The sequence below is a fragment of the Barbus barbus genome (assembly GCF_936440315.1).
Source record: "Barbus barbus genome assembly, chromosome: 33".
In the NCBI taxonomy this organism is placed as follows: domain Eukaryota; kingdom Metazoa; phylum Chordata; class Actinopteri; order Cypriniformes; family Cyprinidae; genus Barbus; species Barbus barbus.
This window is the reverse complement of record NC_136761.1, coordinates 20,800,528-20,814,628: the sequence shown is the minus strand read 5'-3', so window position 1 is coordinate 20,814,628 and position 14,101 is coordinate 20,800,528. Positions and strand designations below refer to the sequence as shown.

At 38.6% G+C, this 14,101-nt stretch overlaps 2 protein-coding genes across 7 annotated transcripts in view; one reads left to right on the top strand and one right to left on the bottom strand.

The window, feature by feature from the left end:
• The first annotated feature begins 163 nt into the window (after positions 1-163).
• Positions 164-1,799, top strand: LOC306853260 (securin-like). 3 transcript variants are annotated; one of them, XM_079390534.1, is made up of 6 exons: positions 164-261; positions 487-591; positions 675-826; positions 900-972; positions 1,050-1,199; positions 1,279-1,799. In XM_079390534.1, the coding sequence occupies exons 2-6, from the start codon at positions 501-503 to the stop codon at positions 1,362-1,364; spliced, it is 552 nt and encodes a 183-aa protein (XP_079246660.1). In that variant the 5' UTR covers positions 164-261; positions 487-500; the 3' UTR covers positions 1,365-1,799. The 3 variants fall into 3 exon arrangements, with proteins under 3 accessions (XP_079246660.1, XP_079246662.1, XP_079246661.1); XM_079390536.1 differs by having other exon boundaries at positions 174-261; positions 918-972; positions 1,279-1,554; XM_079390535.1 differs by having other exon boundaries at positions 207-261; positions 499-591; positions 1,279-1,554.
• The window catches only part of LOC306853259 (actin filament-associated protein 1-like 1), a 32,799-nt gene continuing 20,473 nt past the window's right edge, over positions 1,776-14,101 (bottom strand). For 2 of the 4 annotated variants that reach the window (XM_079390532.1, XM_079390531.1), the window contains exons 3-19: positions 13,742-13,825; positions 13,560-13,648; positions 12,872-12,983; positions 9,867-9,965; positions 9,576-9,784; positions 9,303-9,482; positions 9,024-9,107; positions 7,714-7,792; positions 6,159-6,308; positions 5,753-5,964; positions 5,085-5,230; positions 4,933-4,990; positions 4,056-4,161; positions 3,550-3,717; positions 2,833-3,008; positions 2,628-2,750; positions 1,776-2,402 (exon numbers count right to left, since the gene is read on the bottom strand). In XM_079390532.1, coding sequence (XP_079246658.1) covers positions 2,376-2,402; positions 2,628-2,750; positions 2,833-3,008; positions 3,550-3,717; positions 4,056-4,161; positions 4,933-4,990; positions 5,085-5,230; positions 5,753-5,964; positions 6,159-6,308; positions 7,714-7,792; positions 9,024-9,107; positions 9,303-9,482; positions 9,576-9,784; positions 9,867-9,965; positions 12,872-12,983; positions 13,560-13,648; positions 13,742-13,825 — 2,102 coding nt within the window. In that variant the 3' untranslated portion in view covers positions 1,776-2,375. Of the gene's footprint in view, positions 2,403-2,627; positions 2,751-2,832; positions 3,009-3,549; positions 3,718-4,055; positions 4,165-4,932; positions 4,991-5,084; positions 5,231-5,752; positions 5,965-6,158; positions 6,309-7,713; positions 7,793-9,023; positions 9,108-9,302; positions 9,483-9,575; positions 9,785-9,866; positions 9,966-12,871; positions 12,984-13,559; positions 13,649-13,741; positions 13,826-14,101 lie in introns of all 4 variants that reach the window. The other 2 variants (XM_079390530.1, XM_079390533.1) reach the window with 2 other exon arrangements.

Here is a 14,101-nt window from a genome sequence, read left to right as displayed (position 1 = left end):
GTTTTACTATAAGACTGAACGCTATTCGTGCATCACCGCCAACATTTCACCGATAAATCTATGATCCATTGCTTTACTCACTCTGGCCATAAGGTGGCACTGTCGCGCTTATCGAATGAATGAGCATCGCCTGGTCAAAGAGGAAACTCCATCAGCCAATCAGGAAGCAGGTTGCCTTTTAAAACTCAGCCGGGAAGCACCAATCCAAAACAAACGGCATTTTGCTTGAGTAGAGAAGGAAAGATTAATCACAGAGAAACGGTAAGGTTTAACTTAAGACTAAGTTACGTGTAAATTAACCTGACTGTATGTAATGGTAAAACTCACGTAAATTAATATTCCACGAGTCACTTTTATTGTTTAGTGTAAAGCTGGCAAACTGAATGAACTAAAGCTGGACGAATTTGCTTCATTTACAAATCACGAATGGCATTATTTGATACAAGCAAGTTAAATTTCACTGTTGCTTGTCAACGCTTCTCAAAGCTAACGTTACAGACATGGACGCCATGATTTACCTGGATCAGGAGAACGGAAGACTGACCACTCCAGCCATCAAATCTCGCCAGAACAGACTGCACTCCGCTCCAGGTCAGAGACCAACATAGGTTTTGTTTCATAACCAAAACGGGACTATTCACGAAGTCCTTAATTTCCGTCTGTCACATTTCCAGATCAGTGCTTGAGAACACCTCTGACAGGAAAGGCACGTCTTGGCGCTCCTCTGCAGTCCGGCCGAAAAGCATTGGGTGTCATAAATAAGGTTGTTGCCACTCCAGCAGCATCTCATAAAGCAGAGGAGAAGACTAAACCTGCTGAAGCCAAGGTTTGTTCATGATATGTAGAGAAAACCGTATGAAAGTTGTTTTTTAGGTTGATTAAATGTTTTGTTTGACCAGTGTAAGGTCCCTGCTCAGCCGGCTAGCGAGGAGTTGCCAGAGATTGAGAAGTGTTTCCCATACAATCCAAGCGGTAAGACCGACCTGCTGTTTTAAAACTCAACTTTTGACTTCAGCTCTTGATAATTCTGTCCCATGTTATATTTGTAGAGTTTGAGACCTACGGTGTTCCAGATGAAGTCCACCTCAGTCGTTTCTCTCTGGCTGGTCTGAGAAAACCGATGTGGCCAACTGCTTCAGCTGTGGAAGAGCTGCTTCTGGACCCATGTTTGCCGCTCTCACCTTTAAAGATGCCCAGAGGTAATGGATGTATTTAGAAATGTAGCTTAAAGTTGTCACAGTCTTTATGCCCAGTTAAACTTTATTTTATTTCATGCAGCAGTGGAGTACGTTGATGAAATGGAGGCATTCCTGCAGACGATCAGTGAGCTGACTGTTGACTTGCCCCCTGAGTGTGAACTCTAAACTTTCATGTGGATTGTGAACTTTGTACTTTTTTAAATGGTTTGCTTTTTTTACTGTTATTAAACGTTTTTGAAACTTCTGTTTGTATGTTAATCTGACATCAATCTGTCTTTGTTTAAACTTAACTGGGTAAGTTCCTCAGCAGTATTAAGATATCACTGTGTTGTATTTCAGTAAACCTGTAACTGACAATCTACTGGTCCTCTTTCTGACTCCAGTTAAGGAAATATCAGGTTTTTTTTTTAACTAAGTGGCATAGGTTTATTAAATGCTATTCAAATCTATTTTAGGAAATATTAATGTTCACTTAGTTGGGGTTAGGGGATCTCCGTCATGCCCTATATTGTGTCTTCTAGTTTCCATGCAAGTCCATAACAAACAAATACACTTTTTTTTTTTTTTTTTTTTTTTTCCCTTTATTAAAAGAATATTCCCATCTCCATGTCTAAAGACATTTTTAAAGTGCAAATGTTACTCACATTTAAAAGGTGGAAAAGAAAAGGTTACAAACAGAAGGATCAGTTAAACCCATTGAGACTAGTTTAAAAGAAATGTTAAAATGATTTACAATTGTCATATATACACCCTTATTAGCACCACCTGGTTAAGAGCAGGAGTTACCCCAGAAATACTGTAAGCAATGGGAAAAGAGAAAAAACTGTACAAATCAATTACCTTATCTCTCTTATTTTAGTGGATTGTCTTAAACATGCGTTGCAATCTTTCTTTATAACCTACCCACAACTTTCTTGCACTTTCAGTGGACAAACTACTATTCCTCATACTACCTAGTTCCTTCAATATTTTGCACCAGTAATGTAGAACTTCACAAGATATAGGACATCATTTGACTGCAAAGTATTAATAGAGCTGCTGCTGTGTCATTGTAGCCCCATTATAAAAAGTTACAAAAGTGGCAGTCAAAAGATTTGCATATCCAGCAGTCTGTCTTGGGGGAAGCTGGTAGAAAAGCCCTCATGATAAAGTCTGTAGGTCTTCCTGATCAGCAGTTTAAGTCCCCTTCTTGGATTCCCATTCCTGGGTAAAAACAAAGCATTAAGGTTTAAGTGACACACAAACAGGCCTATTCTGCAACATAAGATCTTAATAGCAGGGACCCAAACTGATGAAACTCATTAGAGACTGACTTAGAATAAGACTGAATGCTTTAATGTGATCTCTATTGATGCAGCAAACTGTTCTGTTTGCATTACCTCTCTTTTGATGCACTGCATTGCATAATGTGAACACTGATGTGTTTACCTTAGCTTTCTGCATAACATTTCCCTTAGAGGATGCATAGATGGAGGGGGGCCGCTTACGAATTTCAGAGGCGCAGTTGACAGGAAGAAACGACTCAATATACTGAGTCTCTGTCCTTTGAGTCTATCAGGAAAACAAGCAGCATATTTAACAATTTTGATCAAACTAATAATTCTAATATTTGCTTTTTAGGTCCAGTCAGTACCTTGTTTGTAGGTTTAGACTCTGTAGGTGCCCCCAGTTCTCCACCAGACAAAGATTTCTTCAGGTTCTCCTTCACCTGCGTGAGCTTGAGCTCTAGGTCCACACGCTCTCCTTCTTTCACCCGACAGCGGTCCTCCAGCTGGGCTACACGCTCCTCTAAAGCCAACTTCTGCTTATCTGCACAACATGTACATTGTTCAGTTTACATATGAATTTCTGGCAGATCCATTATGACCATATAAATAAAGAAATTACATTGATATGAGTTTAAGGACAATAAACTGCACAATATAGGGAAGAAATTGTGATTTTTCATATCAAACTTGCGATTTTAAAATGTGATTTTAAAAAGCTCCAGGTTTGCTGTGCTTGTGTGTAGGGCTGCACAATTTGGCATTAAAAGTTTTTAAATGCACAATTTTAATATTCATTGTAATTTATATTGTAGTGTAATCGTAATTTAGTGCAAAAACAGTTTTATGATAATATGGCTGGTACCTCTCGAGAACAATTTATGAACACTATATATCATAAACATGGATATAAAAGAAACAAGGACATACGTTTATGTGACTGAATTAAAATTTGCAATATGCTAAAAGCAAAAAGCAATAAAAAGCTATTTTGCTAGTAAAAGTGGGGGAAAGTCACTTGTTTAACTATTTTGAAAGAGTCCCTGAGTATCTCATTAAATAGGCAGGAAAGCTTGCTTTCTCACCCGTTGCACCCTTCATCTTCTCTTTTGCCTCTCGTTTCTTATTCCGCAGTGAGACTAGTGCACTTCTGATACTGTCTATTTCTTTCTCCAGGTCTTCTTTTTCTTTCAAGTATTGGCGTGCATCCTCCTGTGCCCGTGTTTTCCCATACCTCCCGTATTGATTTGCGTCTGCAATGTCAAGTAAAGGTCAAAGATTAGAAGTCTGTGGGAAGGTGGCAAAGCACTTAGCACTTATCTGGTGGGAGAATGAGTGTGAAAATGCAGAAAGCTGTAGATCAAACCAAAATGTCTTGTTAAGCTCAGGGTACATTATTCTGACTGCTTTTGATGTGACAGTGCAAGAACTCTGCAGCCATTTTCAAAATTGCCAAAATAAGGCAGAGCAGCAAGCAGGATGCTAATATAAACTTTAAACCATCATACTTTATGTTAAAGACAATGCTGAATCCAACAGCTGTGTTTGTTATGAGCAGAACCAGCACAGTATAGAGTGTGATGGGACTCACTGGAGCCGTGGCGCTTTAGGGTGATTTGTGGACTGGGCTTTCCTGCGTCACTGCTGGAGAAAAATGAACGTTTTGTTTGTGCTCCTCCCCTCAACCTCTCATTTTCCTGCTGAGAGGAAAAAGTGTCAGATACTGTCTATATATATATATATATATATATATATATATATATATATATATATATATATATATATATATATATATGTGTGTGTGTGTGTGTGTGCACTGTATGCTGTTTCATATGGTTCCAATTCCATTTATGGCCCTTGTATTCCATATTTATGCCAATTGTGTTTTTTATAAACATATCAACAAAAATACACAAGACATACACAAATACACAAAAATCTAATTTTTTTTCCACTACTTCGATTTGAGAAAAAAATAAAAACTTTTTGTGTAACCTGATCACATGATTTAAGGCACGCACAGATGGAAAACTGAAGCTTCTGTGCAGGTATCTGAAGGTTCAGCATGGGTTTAACAAGCCACTCAGAGGCCAGAGGCCATGACGACTGAACCTGCTCTAACCCCTGATTACTACACACTGAGTCATCACACACTTCTCACCTTTCATTAAAGTCCAGTCACAGCACATGCACACAGATGCACAAGGATACATCTGATCTCTTCTTAAAGGTTAACAGAATTGCCATGATGTCTATGATGCATGTACATGTTGTGTATTTCTCTCTATATGCTTTGCATTTAAGTTTGTGCACATAAAATTAAGTGATTTTTTGTGAAGAGTTTTCTTTTGGAGGGAGAATTGTGAAGCATATGGCTTGTAAAAAGTGTCCTCTGAGAAAAAGGCTGGAAACCACTGTGTTAGAGTGTACGCACATGAACAAATGTTTGTTCATCTGCGACCACAAACCTCTATGGCTTCGAAAGGGACCTCATCATACGTTCTCGAATCTGTGGAGGTTGCCCATCTAAATAAACAGGAAAAGAAACAAGGTGGTCAAAAAAAAAACAAGATGACCCAATGTAAAACTCCAGCCGTCATCTCCTTCACCCTCAACTCACAGGAAAGAATGACGGGCAGCTGTACGGATGTTGGCAATAGTTTCCACATCTACATAGTCATAATGAAGGGACTCGGGGTCAGCAGAGGAACCGGTTTCTGCCAACAGGACTCCCAGCCAGCGGCCCATGTCCTCCGAGCAACTCGCCTAACACAACAAACAAACATGAGCTACAAGCACAAACAGAGCCAGAGACAAATATATTACACACAGACATAAACTAAAATTTGGTCAGAATTTATTGTTTTAATTTCATCACATGATAACAAAATATTTTTTAAATATTTCTTGAGCTACTGCCATTTTATTGATAGCATAATAGGAATGCACATTACATCAGTTTTGTTGTTAACAAACTATAAGTGACGGTTAAAAATTAAAAAATGTAAACTAAAATGTAATCTAAATAAAATGAATTAAATTAAAAATTGTTTTAAAAAGTTACTAAATGACTAAAATGTAATCTAAAATAAAACTGAAAACATAAATTATAAAAATAATAGCTAATTAAAAATGTCAATGAATAGTATAATAGTATATAAATAATCCTAAAATAACACTTGACAACAAGCAATTGTTGGCTTGTCTTCATCAGCCAGAATTTTCATATGGCTAACTGCTAGAATACATCTCTAAAAAGCATTGCTGTGAAAACGTCACACAAAATACCTCTAAAGCTGCCAGCTCTGCACCTCCTTTCAGTATTCTCAGGGCGAAAGGGTGTTTAGGCCCGAGGCCTGGGACGACCTCGCATCCCTTCAGAGCCACAGTAGTGTGGGGGACCCGCTGTTCTCCTTTCTCATGGTAAAGGTAAAGAGATCCGGCCCGCACATGACACCAGTGTTCCTTCCAGCACTGATTCAACAGCACTCCTACATAACCTGACACACACACAAAAAGAATTACAGCAATTATTACAGTACTCCCACTTCTGTTTCATGGTGTAGATTTATTCTGCTTCACTGTCTGACATCAAAGGCTAAGAAAGAGAAGTTGAAAATAACAGGTGGAGAGAGTCATGGGTATTGTAATCTGAGAAAGAGAAAGGGAGACGAGAGAAAGATGTGTGTCCTACCACACCGAGGATCCTGGTCGAGTGACGTGCGGGCGTCTCCTGGCAGTGGAGGCTTTCTTTTGGAGAAACTGATCATTCTTGTGATCTTTCTTCCTGCGGCTCGGCTTACGGTGCCTGTTAGCTCTGACAGTGCACCTCGCTTGGGTTTACCTGTAAACATGCGTTTGATGGTTCAGTGAGAATTTTTTTTAAAGATATGCGTGGTCTACAGACACACAATCTGTAGGAATTAGGCCAAAGCTAATAAAGATTTCACTGGTCCAAACAATGATAAATCACAAACAATCACAAACAATCCACATCCAAATGATAATCACAAACAATCCACATCCTGCATAAAGACTTCCTGCTTGTTAATAAAGCACCTGTGACAACGCTCAGGGGAAAAAGGATGAATAAAATGAGTGTGTGTGAGAGCGAGAGAGAGGGAGGGAAAGAGAAAAACAAGATTTTTACATTCAGAAGAAATTGTGAGTGTTTATTGCCTCGATAAACTTTCCAAAGCAATGATATTGATGTTTTGAGTGGTTGCCTGGGTATTACTATGCAGTTTCTAAGGAGTTATGGGTGTTATTTTCTCATAGAGAGGGAATTGCTGTGGTTTCTAAATTGTCGTGTTGTCGATGAGGTGTTCTGACTGGTTTTTAATATGTTGCCAGAGCTAGATAGTAACGGATTACATGCAATCTGGATTACATAATCAAATTCTAAAAATTAAGTACTTGTAATTAGATTAAATTACATTTTAAAATACTCATAATCAGACTAGTTACTTTTGATTGATTACTTAAATGCATATTCACAAAATAGCAACAAATTACTCATAATTTCCTTTTTTTTTTTTTTTACCTACATGACATGCAGGTAAACTAAATATTTCATATTTAATTTTCAAGTTATTTTAAAATGATTTATTTGAATGTTTATGACATTATGACTTATTAGCTTTTCATTAAACTCACAAACTCCCTGCAGTTCCTTCACGAACCCCAGTTTGGGAAACATTGATGTAATGTTTAATTCACTTTACGTTGTATAACAACAAATGTATTTTATTTGCATTTTTAATATCAGTATGGCACAATATTATCCTATTTATATCCATCTGATAAACGGAGGTAATGTTAAAAGTAATCTAAAAGTAATCAGAAAGTACTCTGATTATATTACCTAAAATGTGTAATGTAATGGATTATGTCACTAACTAAAATTTTTGTCATATAATTTGGAATCAATAACAGACTACAATTTGTAAGTAATATACCCAGCTCTGTATGTTGCTATGTGGTCACTAGGGTGTTCTGGGTGGTTTTTCACATTGTTATGCAGTTGCTAGGGTAGTTTGGGTGGTATCCAGGGTCCTGCTAGGCAGTTCATATGCAAAACAAAAATACTGCTTGTTGAATTTTATTTTGGAGTTAAAAAAAATCCCCTGAATATGAGCAATAGTAACACTTGCCTTATCAAATATCACAAATAAAGAGAAAGACAAATAAAAAAAAAAAAAGAGAAAAGTGAAAGGTGTAATCAGAGAAGAATAAACTGAAGATCTCACCATTTTCCCGTCCATCGCGAGCACTTTCAACACCTGGCATACTGTCAGAATCTGAGGTTTGCTTCTCTGAAGAACAGCACTACAGGGACAACAGCACAGCCAAATTAAACTAAACATGCCAAATGTTTTACAGTACACATCTATAACTATTATATGACTAATACTGTACCGAATATGCAGATTACTGAAAACTGTGTGTAGGAACAGGGTGCTGTTGTGGCCAGACAGAGTTCAGACATGAAACACGCTGCCAGCACAGTCTACCTTTCACAACTGACTGCTGAATTCAGATAAAATGTGTTTCCTGACATACAAACACACACATATCATAGCATTCCCCATGATTTTGCCTCACATAACAGGTCCCTTAAACTCAGCTGCTCTGACAGAATTTACCACACTGAGCTTGACACCTTTTAATTAAAGCCCTGAACATTTAAAATGCTGTCAGTCTGTTTACACACACACAGACCGGCATTCACAGCAACACTGGGGATGTAATTACACACAATGAAAGAGGACAGACTCGCATCAATTTAGAACATGCACTACTATTCAAAAGCTTGAGGTCGGTAAGATTTTTTAATGTTGTAAACAAAGTCTCTTGTGCTCATCAATGTCGCATTTATTTGATCAGAACAGCAGTAAAAACAGTAAATAGTACTACAATTTAAAATAACTTTTATATTTAATATATTTTAAAATGTAATTTACTCATGTGATGGCAAAGCTACATTACTCTAGTCTTCAGTGTCACATGATCACATGTTGATTTGGTGTTCAGGAAACATTTCTTATCATTATCAATGTTGAAAAAAGCTGTGCTGCTTAATTGTTTTGTGGAAACCATGATACATTTTTTAGGATCTTTGATTTTTAGTAGTATATTGATTCATAAAAAAATATTTTTGTAATAATATACATTTTTTACTGTCACTTTCAATCAATCAATTTTGAAATTAATAAAAGTAATAAAAATAATAATCTTTTTGAACAGTAGTATAAGGAGTAAAATAAGCATAGAATTGGAATGCTTACAAAAAGTGTTTAATGTTTTGGACATATACACTGTACAATTAGTAATAATAATATGTTTTTCAAATGCTTTTTTGCAAAGAAAAGGACATGAGGTATTCATCATACGCATCACAGGTGGAATTATTTTCCTAACCAACTCTCAGTGAGATCACCATTTACAGAAAGTGAATGCCCCAAAGTTCCTCCAATCCATCACTGGCACGCTTTATATGTCAGTAATGAAGATGAGATGCAGGAGTCATGAATTAGACAAATGTGTGCTGGAATCCTACCTTATCCAGTTCAATCTTCCTAGGAATCATGGGAGATGATGGGCTGTCCAACCCATTCCCCTGACCTGTAACGTCACGCACCACCTGTAATCACACAAAGATACACACACATCAGTGGTTCCCAACAAGTGTAAACATAGTCCATCACACAGGGGTTCCCTTTTACAAAAGCAATTTTCCTCTTGTGCAATATTGTTTCTGGCAGCAGGATACATCTATTGTGTGTATGCATAACAGATTGATATCCAAGCGTGCGAGCGAGTGAGGGACTGTGTTTACTTGGAGCCATTTCTCGGCTTGCTCCTTGCTCTGCAAAGCTAACACCAGCGCCTCTCCACCGGGAAGAGAGAATCGGAGCTCGTGCTTCTTCCTCCGGCCGTCTTTGGGCACGTAGATGACAGTGCACAGGCTGAGCGGTATATCCGTGTAGGGTGACTGGTCTTTAGAGCTTTTATAGCACTATAAAACAAGATTCAGAGGTGTCCATGTATCATAATAGTTCCAAGAAATATCAAAGCTCATTTTTATCCCTCAGGGCTATTGGCAGCTCACCTGGAGTCTGTTCTCACGGATGACAGTGAGCTGTTTGGCCCATTGGCCGAAGCGTTTCTTCCTTAGCAGGAAGGCACAGATATGGCAGTCTCTCACCGGGGCCATGGAGTTCTCCTCTGAGGGCCACTGGTGTGTCAAACGCTGGCCTTTCTCTTCCTCTTCCTCATCATATGACTCATAAGAACTGCTTAAGGCATCCGAGTCATTATCTGCAGGAGAAGTAATGCCATACTAATACTACTAATAAGAAATGACATCGCTATTTATAGCATCAGGGTCCCCCCCTCTTACAGGAGTTTTTGCGTCGTCCGTTCACTTGCGTTGTTGGGTAATTGTTCTCAGCATCTTCGTAATATCCGTCTTCAATAGAATTAGGAGGACTTGAGCTGCCTGTAGATATATAAGAGATGCATAATGGCACATATTTTGTGACATAAAATCTCAGATTTGTCATATTTGATGAGCTCTTTTGACCTGCAGTACAAAGAGAAAAATCTGGCTTTGTGGAAAGACTTTAAGACAAAATAAAAGTCTTTGCCAAAAGGTCGCATGGCAATGTGCATGAACTAATTGGTAAACCTATCATGTTCTCACTGAATTGCTTGAATGCACAACAGTTTTCCTTTAGCATCATTAAACTGCTATTGTTTTATTTGAAGTATAAAAACACAAGTTTTAGTGAGGGCGTTGTCTTTTTTTTTTTTTAAAAGAGACAAAACTTGGATATTTCTATTAATTTAAATTGAAATAAGTGTTGTAGTACCTGAGACCGGACTCGGTCTTAAAGACACACAAAACTAACATTTCATGGACTTGGTCTTGACTTGGACAAGTGGGCAATCCCTCCCTTTGCTGACTGTATCTAACACCTGCTGACAAAAAAAATTCCAAATTTTTCAATTTGCAGGTCAGAATTAACCAACAAACAATCTTTTACCCGATTTGACCCTATTTACTTTCTTAATGCATATTCTAGGTATTATTTTAAACAATTCATTGTGCAGCTTATTCCAGATAGAAAAACTGTTTATCTATGCAATTTTAAATTAAAATATAGCCATTTGCACTGAAACAGCCTTTTAAGCTGATGCCACTTTGTGAGCTCAGAATCAGAATCAGAATCAGAATGAGCTTTATTGGCCAAGTATGTTTACACATACAAGGAATTTGTTGTAGTGACAGAAGCTCCACAGTGCAACAGAAAGACAGCAACAGGACAGGACACAGATAATAAAAGAATAATATAGAAATGACCAAATAGGCAATGTACAAAGCAGCAAAAACACAATATATAATATAGACAACTATGTATGTACAGGTCAAGTATGTGCAAATTAGAAATGAGAAAATACAAATAAAATAAGTGAGTATGGTGAATGTATAATGTATTATAGTTTATTATAGTTATTATAGTATTATAGTTTATTATGTGCGTTCCACATTTATTGTTGAGTGTTCATGAGATGGATTGCCGGAGGGAAGAAACCGTTTCTGTGTCTGGTCGTTCTGGTGCTCAGAGCTCTGTAGCGTCGACCAGACGGTAACAGTTCAAAGAGGGAGTGTGCTGGATGTGAGTGTTCCAGAGAGATTTTACCAGCCCTTTTGCTCACTCTGGATAAGTACAGCTCTTGGAGAGTGGGGAGGGTTGTACCAATGATTCGCTCAGCAGTCCGGACTACCCTCCGTAGTCTTCTGAGGTCAGATTTGGTAGCTGAGCTGAACCAGACAGTTATTGAGGTGCAGAGGATGGATTCGATGATGGCGGAGTAGAACTGTTTCAGTAAGTCCTGTGGCAGGTTGAACTTCCTCAGCTGACGAAGAAAGTACAACCTCTGCTGGGTCTTTCTGACAATGGAGTCTATGTGAATATCCCACTTCAGGTCCTGGGAGATGGTGGTGCCCAGGAATCTGAATGACTCCACTGCAGTCACAGTGCTGTTCATGATGGTGAGTGGGGGAGAGCAGGGGGGTTTCTCCTGAAGTCAACAATCAGCTCCACAGTTTTGAGCGTGTTAAGCTCCAGGTTGTTAAGACTGCACCATACAGCCAGCTCCTTAACCTCCTGTCTGTAAGCAGACTTGTCACCGTCCTGGATGAGGCTGATCAGTGTGGTGTCGTCTGCAAACTTCAGGAGCTTGACAGAGGGGTCTTTAGATGTGCAGTCGTTGGTGTAGAGGGAGAAGAGCAGCGGGGAGAGTACGCAGCCCTGAGGAGCTCCAGTGCTGATGGTTTGAGTGCTGGATGTGAATTTACCAAGCTTTACTAACTGCTGTCTGTCTTTCAGGAAGCTGTTGATCCACTGACAGACGGAGGTGGGGACGGAGAGCTGGGTTAGTTTATTTTGAAGGGTGTCTGGGATGATGGTGTTAAAAGCGGAGCTGAAGTCCACAAACAGGATCCTCACATATGTCCCTGGTCTGTCCAGATGCTGCAGGATGAAGTGCAGTCCCATGTTGACTGCATCATCCACAGACCTGTTTGCTCTGTAGGCAAACTGCAGGGGGTCCAGTGAGGGTCCAGTGATGTTCTTCAGATAAGCCAAAACCAGTCTTTCAAATGATTGGATAATGTTAATGATATTAATGTTAATGATATGATATTAATGTTATGATAGCTCTTGGATAATGTTAACACTGTAAAATCCAACAGTTTACCTTACTTAGATTTAATTAGTTACCTTTACTTAGTTGTTATACTTACTAGGTTTTATTAAGTTACAGCTACTTTCAAGGCAAATAAAACAATTTACTTACAGCTTTGAGTGACACTCAAATATGACTCGATGCAAGTAAGGAATACTTTTAATCTATTAGTAAACAGGACTTAAATGACACAATACAATAAAGTTAAGATTACTTAATTACATTGTGCAAACTCGTTGCCTTAATTCAGTTAAGAAAACAAATTACTTTTTACAGTGCAATAACTATTTAAACATTGTTTTTTGTAACTTCACAATCAACACAGCTCCATTCTGGTATGTAACATTCACATTTTCAAAATCCAGTCAATTCCTAAGGAATAAAATCCATTAGGAATTGACTTCTTGATTAGGATTTTTCCTTCTTGAATATACCATTTCATCTGAAAATATGCCCCATTATGGAAGCAAATGGGTTTAATTTTGCGATCCACTTTGAATTCAAGTGGTTCATGAAGAAAGATCTGTCATCAATGCTCTGACTCTAGCAAGAACACAAAGTTGTAACATCACTCTCCAAGTTATTTTATCTGTAGGAATTTATATAGACCATGCCATGTTTTCCAAGCAACGGAAATACAGCAACAATACTCACTGCGGCTGGTGATATATTCTGGCATCTTTCCAGGGCTGAGTGGCACGGCCTCTTCATAGTAATCCTCTGGAGGTGGTGTGTTGGGCAGGGGTGGAGGCGAGTCCGTTGTGCTCTGGTCCAAAAAAATGTGGCAAACAATGACTTATTCCATCTGTCTGCCCCATCACATTAATTCACACTTAACATCTGCTTTTCAGTGAGTCCTCACAATATCGTAAAAAGCTATTTGGCTCCATTTCACCACTCGGCAAGTTACCCTAATAACAAATGATATGTGACCGCCGCATCCAACCAAAAGCCAAACCCACATGCCACATGGATGACGGCTGAGAAATACATCAGATACTGGCCATCGAGGACTATTGTGCTAATAATGGCACACAAACACACTGACACGCACAATGAAAAATCTGACTGCTGGAAGACTGCGGATAGAATCTATGGGGACCTCGTGAAAGGCTGATGGTGACGTGACTTTAAAATAACAACCTGGCTCTAAAAGTGCAATGCGGCTGGAAAGAGAAGCACAGGTCTCACTACAGCATGATTAATCTTCCTGACGTATCTCACCGTTGCAGAGCACAGCCCTTATTACACACTGACATCAGGGTTAACGATGCACTATATATTAGCGCTGGGTCTAAGGAGCAGAGTATTATGGGTAATCCTCTGAGAGAAGATTTCTTACTTGTTTGGGGACAGTGTGGTTGGTGTGTTTTGTCTCTGGCTCTTTCTTCTGATCCTCCATTTCAACTTTCAGCTCCCCGAGGTCACAATCTGTAAAAATGTGAAAACACATTTATGAGTGTAATATTCAAAAACATTGGAGGATGTTGAGAGATGTAAGTCTCATAGATATTCTCCATTTACCAAATGTATCAAAAAGGGATTCGACAAAGCTGGTTCCATTTCTGTATACTGAGGTGTTCATGTATGTATAGTCTTTTCCAGTGACTGCAAAGAACGAGTAAGAGAAGAGAAAGAACATAAGTATGTAGGACAACTGCCAAAAGCTTTTTCAGTCTCATTTATGAGAAAAACAAGGCCTCATCAAGCTGATGTTTTTCCCTCAGGTCTTGTCACTTTCTGGTCCAAAGGGGTTTTTTTCTTTGTCTAAATTGTGTCAAGCATATTTTTCTATTAGTTCTCTGTCAGACTGATGTTTAATTTGCGATTTTTGTGCAGTTCCCTCCTGGAACAGAACAGTTCATAGCTCAATGTGGTCAATCA